The 12,014-nt window shown below is 34.1% G+C and overlaps 1 protein-coding gene across 4 annotated transcripts in view; it reads left to right on the top strand.

Moving 5' to 3' along the window:
* Positions 1–12,014, top strand: part of ClC-c (chloride channel protein 3) — a 232,470-nt gene that overhangs the window by 156,136 nt on the left and 64,320 nt on the right. For all 4 annotated transcript variants that reach the window (XM_035355011.2, XM_035355013.2, XM_035355012.2 and 1 more), the window contains 2 exons: positions 214–338; positions 1,068–1,209. In XM_035355011.2, the coding sequence (XP_035210902.1) occupies positions 214–338; positions 1,068–1,209 (267 nt within the window). The remainder of the gene's footprint in view (positions 1–213; positions 339–1,067; positions 1,210–12,014) is intronic.

Here is a 12,014-nt window from a genome sequence, read left to right on the forward strand (position 1 = left end):
ATTAAATTGTTTGGAAATAGTGTATGTATGTACCGTATTAATATTGTGAATTGTTTGAGATGCCGGATTTTGATGTTCCACTATAGTTTTTATAATTTTTGGAATGAAGTTGCAATCACTCCCAAATTTTATACTTTAAATTTGTCTTGAAACTTTTTCATAATGGAACATGTATGTTTTGTATCCATGATGAAAACGTTCTTTCTTTCCTAGGTGCTTGTGATAACTCTTATCAGTGCTGTCATAAATTTTCCCAACAAATACACTCGAATGAATATGAGTGATTTGATCAAACTGTTATTCAGTCAGTGTGGCATTGCCAATGTGTCACCTCTATGGTAAGTTTCCAATTTTAATTGTACGTTATTTTACTTGATATGAAATCTGTTGTTTATAAACTAATTTTTGAAAATATCATTACTTCTGTTCTTATATGCAGATGTGAATTACAAAGTGCATTAAAAGCATATAGAAAAAGAACAAATGAGGAGTGAAATTCTGAATTGTTTAAATACCATTAATTGTAAATCATTTGAATAACATTTAATTTTGAGCATATTTTGCAGCATATGAACTGGCATGCATGAGCTTATTAGACATATTTCATGGAATAGTTCAGAATTTTGAAGATCCTTATTCTTTGAAAGCAGACTTAATATCAGCAAAATAATTGCTTGTTCTAATTAAATATACATTGGATTGTTTTTCTTATTTTTGATTTTATAAATTTTATTACTAAGTTTGTCATGTATTCTGTATGTTTAAATTAAAGGTTGAGTTCAAGTTTCAGAATGCTTTTTATTTTCTCCTTCCTTACCTTATTTAATTTTATATAGCAGGTAAGAAATCTGGATATGATACCAGATTTCCTAGTTAACTCTGTACTTTCATTTTCTATCCTTTACTCTGATCATAAAGTCTTTGAGTATACATTAAGCACTTTTTTATTAAGGGATAATTTTCAGAAAATGTAATTGGTATGCTTACTGAATTTTTTTTAGATATTGTCTCATTGTTTTAATGATGTGTTGTAGTTATTTATTAACTTTAAAATTATGTATTTTCAGTGATTATAATCGGAATTTCACTAAGGTAAATGATCCAGTTGAGATGGCTGAGGCTAACAGAGGAGTATATGAATCATTGGCAACATTGTCATTAGCTCTTGTTTCCAAGCTTGTGATAACAATCTTTACTTTTGGAATAAAGGTGAATTCTGTATCTTGAATTCTTTTTTCCCTTTTAAAGTAACTGTTTTTTGTATAATTAACTTTAAAATTATTTGTTTAGCTATATAAAAAAATAAAAGCTTATTTAAAAAGCATTCTAATCTGATAGTTTGTGCTTTGGTTTCACATTAGGAGACCATCAGTTGGAAAATTATTGTTAATAAGTTTAATTAAAGTGCTTGAAATATTAGATTAACAGTGATTGTTAATATTGAAAACAAATTTATATAACTTCAATAAAGTACTTGAGAATTAATACTTGATTAAAGAAATACAGTAGTTGCTCCTTAATGTGATTGCAGTTAATGATATCATTCAGATATTATTATCAAATTGCTGCAGTTCCACTCTTTTGTATATGAAAGTATGGAAAATACATTCTTTATTGTGATGAACAGTTTGGTTAATAAGATCAAAATATTACAGAATTTTCTTAAAAAAACTGAAGTAACATTGCCAGGTAAGTTTAAAAGGCATTATAAAATTTTTCAAGTTACCGAGAGATGTCACCTGTACAGGTAAAGTATGAAGTCGCCTTATCTTCATTTTATTTTAGGCAGCTATTTAAAGTTATGCAAAAAAGTAACTTTAGTTTGATATTCATTTTCATTAACTATATTTTAAAAGTATAAGATACAAGTCCCACTTCCTAAGGATCCCCCCCCCCAAAAGTTTTTTTTTTTTTTTTTTTTTTTTTTTTTTTTTTATTTGAAATATTCCCTGAAAATATCTACACTAAACTAAGGTTGCTTTTCTGCCTAATTTTAAATTTTCATTGGTAAGTTCGCTTGCATTGAGGGATGCTGTCCAAATATTAAGATTAGGTGCACAGCATTGATCAAATAATTTCTAGAAATAATATGAACAGTTCGTAAAGAAACGTTTGCATTTTCCTAATTAAAATGCTGCAGAAGTTCCAGATTATATGTGTTTCGAGTTATATTTATATTAAATTAGTTAAATTGCTATATTTATTGTTTCATGATTATATGGCTTCTTTGGGGAGCATTTGCACAAGGACTTTATAGTCACAATTGGAGTAGACCAAAATTGATTGCTATGCAATCAGATCCATTGCCATGGAAACTGTTATAACATTTTTAATTATCTGGTGTAAATATTCAAATTTATGCCTACCTGTTATAAGAATTGACTAATCAAGGAAAAGGAACATGAACTGACATTCGGTCAGTGATTTTGCTGCCGCACATTCATGGCACATGCAAGTTTTGGCTATGGCTTAGATCTTGTTCCATGGGTATGTACAAAGCCAATGACTTTTGCACCTTATGACTATGACAGTTGTGACTGTTAAACTGTTGTGTAAACTTTGGCATGGCTAGGGGGAGCAAGGAGAAACATCTGTCTCTGGGTGCAGCACCCAGGGGGGGCAAATTGATGTTAAGAATTTTTTTCCATTCTCCGCAAATAAGAGGGGGTCGCTAGAAGCCCTAGCCTATGGCTGTGCGTGTGAAACTTCCATAGTGCACAAAAGTTTATAAAAAAATTAAGCTGTAGAAAATATAGTAAGTATTTAAGATTTTCTTCCCTGTATATGAGTGTTTGTTGCTATTATAGGTTGTGATACATCATTAGATACTTGAAAATGTGAGTAAGAAATTTAAGGCAGAATGGATTTCTGAGTAAATGTACTGTATTATTCTGATATTTAATTTAAACAAATGACTAACGTACATAGACAAAATTGTGAAACCTTTAAAAAAATGAATGCAGGGCCTGTAAAAATTAGTTATTTTATGTGAGGTAATTATTGAATGAGGGAGGTTAAATTGTAATTGAGAAATTTTTATACGTGTGCCATTTTATTTATTCATTCAGCGCTGTGAGAATTTGACTTCTGTGATTTCAGGAAATATAAAGTCTTTAAGGGACTGGAGTGTCTGAGATAAATGCAAGGTATTACCAGTTTGCAGTTTAAAATGTTATGAACTGTATAAGGTAAAGATTAATTAAAAAAAGGTTTTCAGTTCACCCACTGTGTCTGAGTAAGAAATGTTGCACGCAGACTTATGCTAACCAGAGTAAGCTGTTGATTGTTAATTAAAAAAGCAATTTAAAAGTAACATGCTCCAAATTAAGCTTCTTGTTATTTAAGCAAGAGTTTACATGTCAACATCCCTATTGACATAACTGTGGAATGTTCCCAAATTGTGTGTAATAAGAAACCTTATCATATAACCTGTATATTTATGTATAGAACAGGTTTTCTATAAAGAATCCAGGTGGTTTGTATTGTATTAGTCTATAACTTAAAGCACTGCTATTAGGAAACACTAATGCATCCATGGGGAAAGGTCTAAAACTGCCATAGATACATAGATATCTGCCCTCCCCTGAACTACTGGCAGTTTTCTGCAGTTTTTATGGAAAAACAAAAAATTATGAGTTGCAAAAAATATGTGAAGATCTGCAAATTTTACAAAAAGGGGACAAGGGAAATGGTATGCAAAATGGATCTATCTAACTTATTCATCCAATGATTGGTGAAATGATCATTGTTAGAGAGTGAGATCCGTCGAAAGAATAATGGACTGTAATCAATCATAAAGTTTTATTAATCAATAGAAAGGCACAGGGGCCTGAAGGATCAGAGCTGAACGCTCTTGCTAGCGCTGATGGCTATTACAAAGAGATGGCATAGGTGCCCAAAAAGAACAACCGCTCTCTTGGCGGTCTACAGAAGTTCTATCTGTCAAAAGCGGGGACGTCGCAGCACCATCTAGTGAGATGAATGTTACAACAATAGGATGGGACGGAACATCCCGCCCCGCGTTGAAATATTTATATTTCAATACAACATAAGACTTATAACATAATAAAGTATAATATAATACTATTAAAATGAGAATATCCGTTACAACATAGTGAATTCTGGGATATAATAGAATAAAAATAGCATAAACATTTATACAGTTACAGAAAATGATACTATCTAATATAATATGATTCTACATTAATGAAGTTCATCAACTAAACATAGGTATTATTATTCAATAGGTAGCAGACATATTTTGGATATGCACCTTTTGAATGTGCCGGTAGGAGTTCTAACTATAACTACTCTGACCTTTCCATCAGGTCCGGTTATAACTTCCTGTATACGACATGTAACCCATTTACAAGGAAGCAAATTATCTTCCTTGAGTAAAGCAAGGGCGCCAGGGTTTACGTTTGTCTTGGCAAACTGCCATTTATTGTGCTGCTGCAAGTGGTTAAGGTAGTCTCGATGCCACCTTTTCCAAATTGACTGAACCATCTTAGTAGTTTTTTGCCAACGAGACAGTCTATTTTCTTTTAGATGTAATACATCAGGTTCTGCCATGCCATTTAATGGGCGTCCAATCAGAAAATGCCCAGGAGTGAGGACTTCATAATCTGTAACTTCAGAGGATAATGGAGTTAAAAGACGTGAATTCAGAATTCCCTCTATTTGAATAGAAACAGTCAGAAACTCTTCTAGTGTAAGCTTAACATTACCAACAGTTCGTTTCAGATGGTGTTTAAACGATTTAACGCCGGCCTCCCAGAGACCTCCAAAATTAGGGGCTCTAGGTGGAAGAAACTTCCAAACAATGCCCTCTGAAGCTGAATAGCTAGCTACTCCAAATTCTGATTGTGTTACCAACTTTTCCAACCGTTGTAATTCAGAACGTGCACCTACAAAATTCATTGCATTGTCTGAAAAAATTGCTGAACTCTTACCCCGTCGGGCAAAAAATCTTTTTAAGCCAGCAATCAAAGACTCAGAAGTAAGGTCTGTCAGAAATTCGAAATGAACAGCTTTAGTAGCAAGACAGACAAAAATACAAATATAAATCCTTTGCAAAATGCCCTTTCTCTGCCCCTTGTATTTGATTTGAAAAGGACCGCAAAGGTCAATGCCCATATTGGTAAATGGCGGGCTTGGTGATACTCTTTCAGACGGAAGATTACCCATTAATTGAGGCACTGCAGTGGGATGCATTTTAAAGCAAGTTAGGCATTCATGAACTACCTTTCTGGCTAAGTTGTGGCCATTGATAGGCCAAAACTGTTGACATACACTATGTAAAAGAGACTGTGGCCCTACGTAAATCTCTTTTGTGGAAGTATTCCATTATGAGCTTTGTGAATCTACTGTCTGGGGGGAGGATGATGGGATATTTTTGATTGTAATTCAAGTTAGAGCTACTTAAACGGCCTCCTATACGTATTAAACCTTTCTTATCCAAGAAGGGATTAAGAGATTTTAACTTACTCTTGTTGGAGACTGGTAGACCTCTTTTAGAGCCGAGAGCTCTTCAGGGAAATACTGTACCTGCGAATCTCGAATGAGGGTATCTCGAGCTTCGACGTGTTTTTCTAAATCCAGGGGACCCTGACGTTTATTTTTGGAATTTCTGGCATTGTAAATAAATCTAAAAATAAAACTTAAAATTCTAATGAGTTTCTTATAATTATTAGTCCTGTTCATTTAGCATATCACTACTTGTGGACATAGCTAATGTCGTAGTCACAGAAGTTTGCAGTTCAGTGAAATATTGGTCATCTGCAGGGCTCACAAATGTCTTAATCATAGGTACACATACTTCCTTAAATAGAAATGATGGTCCGTGCCACCACATGTTATTTGATGCTATTTCTTCTGGATTCAGACCTCGAGAAATTAAATCAGCCAGATTGTCCTTTGAGGAAACATGTCTCCAAATAAAGTTTTCCGTAAGATTTTGTATTTTTGTTACTCTATTGCCTACAAACGTTTTGAGTGAATGAGGCAATGTGGCAATCCAGGCTAATGCGATCATTGAGTCTGACCACAGGAATACTGATATCTAATTTCAGTGCGAAGAGAGCCTTCTTGACCAGTTGAGCTAGAAGGAGACACGCACACAGTTTGAGTCTCGGTACAGAGATTTTCTTTAATGGTGACACTCTGGATTTACTACACAACAGTTCAGTAGAGCACTGCTCATTAGATATTGATTGAAGGTACAGAACCGCTCCAAATGCTGTTTCACAAGCGTCAGCAAAACCATGGAGCACAACTGTAGTATTCGGGTTCACAGCCCGTCTAGAAATACGAAGCTTCTCGATTTCGGTAAGTGTAGAGACAAAATGTGTCCATTTCTTAGCTAAAGGTTCAGGAAGATGCTCATGCCAATCAATGTTAATAAGCCATAACAATTGCATAAAGGTTTTAGCTCTTGTGATTACTGGGCCAATTAAGCCCAAAGGATCGTGTATGCGGACGATATCTGATAAGATTTCCCTTTTCGTATAAGTAAGACGGGAACTGATGGTGACTTTATAGGAAAAGGAATCATTTGTTGTATTCCATTCGATACCTAAAGCCTTGACAGTATTTTTTTCATCCTGGAAAGGAAAAGCATAATTCTGCTTCGTAGAGATATCAGCATAGAGTTCTGGTTTATTAAAACACCATTTGTGCAAATTCATCTTTCCTCGTTGTAACATCATTGTCAACTCGGAGCACAATTTTCTTACTTGACTTAGTTCTGATCCTCCAGAGAGGATATCATCCATGTAAAAGTCAGTTAAAGTAACAGAAGACGCAAGAGGGAAGCTTTCTGCCTCATAATAAGCTAGTTGATGTAAGGTTCTGGTTGCCAAATAGGGAGCACACGTGGTTCCATACATTACAGTCTTAAGCGCATAACATTTGCTAAGTTCATTTGTGCCCATCTTCCACAGAATTCTTTGGAGATCAAGTTGAGAAGGATCGATTTCAATTTGGCGATACATCTTTTCGATGTCCGCAGTAAATGCATATACATGCTTTCTAAAACACAGCATAATTGAAAATAAATCATCTTGGATTGTGCCACCCTTTAGTAAAATGTCATTTAATGAACGTCCATTTGTTGTTTTACAGCTAGCGTTAAAAACCACCCGAAGTTTAGTGCTACTCTTTTCCGGTTTATAAACCCCATGGTGAGGTAAGTAATAGGCAGTTTCAGTTTCAATTTCCATCATGTGATTTAGCTGTTCGTATTCTCTCATAAATTCAGTATATAGCTTCTTCATTTGTGGTTGGCGTTCCAAACGATTCCATAAGTTATCCAAGTGTTTTGACGCAATTTCCTTAGAACTTCCAAGAGTTATATTTTCTTCATCAGTTTTTACAGGCATCTTTACTACATAACGTCCATCCAATTTTCTGCTATGGGTTTTTGCATAATGTTCTTCGCAGTATTGCAGTTCCTTACTAGGCGGGGGTTTATAATCTTCTATGCTTTCTACCTCCCAAAATTGTTTCATCGTTTCATTTAAAGACTCTAGACTTGTTGTCAGATAACAGTATTGCTTTGGTAATACGATACCTTTAGTTTCTAATGCTCCTAAAACAATGTATCCGAAAACTGTTTCATGGAAAAGCAGTCCGTTATCTTCGGATCGAATTTCTCCCGTCTCTAAAATTTCAAAAAATAGTTTGGCACCTATTAACAAGTCTATTTTTTTAGGTTTAAAAAATTGAGGATCAGCCAATTTTATGTTTTTTGGAATAACATTATTTGAAATCATTAGGGGTTTTGAAGGAGTGATATCTGTAATTTTGGGGACAATGAAGAAATCCAAATTCCATTCAGATGTGTGTTCTTTGTTTGATATTTTAGCATTTATTTTGCACTTTATGTTTATGATTGTTTCGTTTATTCCAGAGATTGGTGCATAAGTTCTCTGTTTTGGTAAACCCAATGCATTAGCGCATGATGAAGTTTGTTTGCGAAGTGGAATCCAAAACCGCTACTACGGGACGTGTACAATTTCCAGTATCACGAATGTAAACGACAGCTGTACTTAGTAAGACAGTTTTCGTTTCAGTAGAAACGATCAAAGAGCTTTGGCCGGGAGAACTTTGAAACTGAGAAGACTCGCATCTCTGTCCCGTTGTTTCACCTTGATGCTAAAGCAAGGTTTAAAGTTTAAAGAAATTAAACATTCAGCAGTAGTAGCAATGAAAGCTCCCTGAGATATGTTGTGCAGACATTGAAGACAATAAAAGATTTTGAACTTAACCAATTTATTAACAATATAATAAAGAATAAAAACACAAAAAATAAATGTCAACAATATTAGAGTATTAGGAAAAATATAATATAATCATCATTCATCAAATATTTCTACCTGGTCTCCAAAACACTGGCATTCTATACAAACAAAAAATGTCCTAAACAGTGACTATGCGGCCTAAAAATAAAGCTGGCTACCCATTCAATAAGTCCATAATCAATGGTCAAGAAAAACACCTGAAAATTTAAATGAAGTTCTTGAAAACACTTAAAACCGGCCTAACTCCATTTGCACAAGGAATCGCCGTTCACTTATTTTTAATTCCGCCTTCATTGAAGAACATGCATGCCACCCACGGCAGCCACTCGAATGGTAGCCTCTGGAACTAAAGAACTTTATTCTGGAACCATCATCTCGCAAACCGGAATCAAGGCATTTTTTATTCACCGAACTGCATGCATCGTTTTGAAGGGGCTGGAAACCGCTCACTCACTTGCCGGGAAACCAGGAAGTAGAAGGGTTGAGCCAGAGCGACGCGAGATACTTATAGCAGAAGTAGGAATGGCGTCATCTCACGGCAACCAATCAGCTATCGGCACGAATCGGCTTTTCAGATGACGTAACATCATGTTTCGTTTTTGCATCTCAATTCGGTTGAAACAGTCCGTTCTCAATGCAAATAGTGGCAGCAAGAAAAAGAAGAAGTAACTACTATATTACATTAAAATAAGGACTAAACTAAATAAACATTTCAAGGAGGAGAGATGATGCAGTAAAAGGTTTAAAAATAAGCTATATTTTCCCAACACAACTGCCACATCCGCTCCCTGCGACAGAGAAGAAACAGTCTTCATCGGCTGGGTCCGTGGTTCAGCCATAGGAGACAAGCCCTTATGTCCTTGCGGTAGTTCTCTCTTGGCTCTATTATGAAGTAATGAGTGATGCCTACCCCCACACGCGAGGCAGCTTGTTTTACATCTGCAGTCAATGACCTTGTGAAAGGGTTGTAAACAATTAGAACATAGCTTATGCTTCTTAACAAGATCAATTCTTTCATTAATAGTAGCGTTTTTGAATGCTTCATATTTGACTTCATATTTGACTCGTAAGTGTCATCTGTTGTTTCGATTTGCTTTGCTTTGTCTTTTAAGGATGAACGCAAATAAAAAACCTTTTGAGAATTTAATAAATGAGGATTATTAGAAATAAGATTTTGAAATGCAATTTTAAACGCATTAAAATCTTCATAATGACCGGAAAATTCTGGTAACGGTATTTGTGGCAATGGGATTTCGACCTTGCTGTATTAACCGCTTTCTCTGCATTTAATGTACCATCTAATAATTCTGATAATGAAGAAATGAGGTTTAAAAGACTTACCTCATTCTTTTCTATTCTCGAGTCCATATCTGCTAGATCCTCATCTATTTCTTGTAACTCTTCATCTTTAGCTTCTCGATAAAATTGGTTCCCCAGCTCTTCTAAGTCTTTAGCAGATTTCCTTGTGGAATTCAATTTAATATTTATTTCCACTGCTGAAGGCGGCACATCCAATGTGATATTGTGGATAAAAGTTTCTACTTGTGTAATTTTCGTTTTCAAAGAAGCTCTCTGTCTTTTAAGATATGCTAACGTCATTTTAATCCGCTCTCCGGGTCGTTAAGGACCAAATGTTAGAGAGTGAGATCCGTCAAAAGAATAATGGACTGTAATCAATTATAAAGGTTTATTCATCAATAGAAAGGCACAGGGGCCTGAAGGATCAGAGCTGAACGCTCTTGCTAGCGCCGATGGCTATTACAAAGAGATGGCATAGGTGCCCAAAAAGAACAACCGCTCTGTTGGCGGTCTGCAGAAGTTCTATCTGTCAAAAGCGGGGACGTCGCAGTGCCCTCTAGTGAGATGAATGTTACAACAATAGGATGGGACGAAACATATCTTGTATTGTGTGGCAGTAGAAAGTCCTGCTGGTTTTGAAGGGTAGCCAATCCCAGATCTTCAAATTTAAATCTAATCTTTTAGGTCAAGCACCTGCAGATCTTTCACTTGGTTTGTTTACATCTCTCTGTGAGAAAACATAGTATATCCTTGTGAGTTGTAATTCAACTGAAAGGCTTTTATTTTTAAGTTTGTGATTATACTGCCTCAAAATAAGAAGTGAAAACTATCAAGCCAGAAATTCAGACTCATATTCTTTAGAATTTCAATGCATTAAAGCATCTCAAATATCTGTAAATCATGGCCATTGCACTGTAAGCTTTACAGGAGCACTTGCTGCATGTAAGAGTCTGAGGGTTCCCACTGATATGGAAAACTCTGAAAAGCTTTATGAAATGAGAAAAGGTCAGAGAAAAATATATTCTTTTCCCAATAGTTATGGGGAATCAGAACTTTATTTTCAAAAAATCAAGAGAATAAAAATATAAATCAATGTTTTCTAGTAATAAAAAATTTAAAAAGTAATTGGTTACAAAAGTACTGTTTTCCCCAAAATAAATAAAGTGAAGAGTTATTGTAATGCCTTTTCCTTACAGAAAATATGTCACTCAGTTCACATTAAATATGATTTTATCAAACTATAATAATAAACGTAGGTAACATAATAATAAACAGGCATAACGGTTTTATCAACCTTTATGCCTGTTTATAAACTATTGTTTACCTTCTGTTTAGAAATATAAATGCCCTGTCACTACGAATGAGTTAATATTTATTAAAAATCAATTTTGAGAAATAATTTTAAAAGGTTTTTAAATATTTCATCTTTAAAATTTTACTTAACTAGATAGATAATTTTTGAATAGTTTAGATGCCTATTTTCCACATATATATCATTTGCTTTGCAGTAATGTTAGTTGCAGGTTTCTGTTAGATTTGTGTAGGAGCGGCAAACACTTTTGTTTGGTTTATCATTCTTATTTTTGTTTAAATGTGGTTGTTAAAAATGAATTATGATTTAAGTTATAAAATTATGCAGTATGTGAAATGTGCCACCTTGAATTAAATGTTTAGGAAGAATTTAGAAAAAAGAAATGTTTCTTAATTTAATATCATGTGACAATAAATAATCTGTTTCCTTTTTTTTTTAGCTAAATAAAGTATTGTTTCTCGTGGAACTAAAATACAATTAATACAAAAATTAAAGCCCTCCAGTTGAATTATAATAAATACATGCTTGTTCAATAAAAGAAAGATAATCTTGTTCTCCGGATTTTTTTAGATACATTGATATGCTTCTTATTATTTGAATTTTTACTGTATGGTGCTTTTACTACTAATAATAATAAAGTCATTCTGCTGCCTGGCAAAAAAGCACTTTTTGCTTCTGGGTGATTTTGTGGTTGCAAGCAAGAAAAGCAATTTTTCAGTCAGTCTTTTATTTTGTGCCTTACTAATACCTTCTTAAACAGAAGCGCAACTACCAGATTGTCACGAACTGGCAGCTGACAATTGCCATTCATCACCACTTCCTGCCATAAAAGTATGCGTGTTTTTAAAGCTTTACTAACTGGATGGTTTATTCTAATGATATATATATACTAATTTCTTTTTTTTACTATATAGAGAGAGCGATGAAAATACATATTTTCAATTCATTCACAGATATAATATTGTAAACAGTCATATGCTCATAAATACATTATAGATTTTTAATTTTTGTATGCTGTGTTAAGTTTATGATTAAAATAATGCTTCAAAGTGACATTCAGTTTAAAATAAGTAATAATGAAAACATAGAATCCCCCATACTAA

Source organism: Stegodyphus dumicola, chromosome X1 (assembly GCF_044657685.1).
Source record: "Stegodyphus dumicola isolate Sdum_Otavi_A_Nest chromosome X1, ASM4465768v1".
NCBI lineage: Eukaryota > Metazoa > Arthropoda > Arachnida > Araneae > Eresidae > Stegodyphus > Stegodyphus dumicola.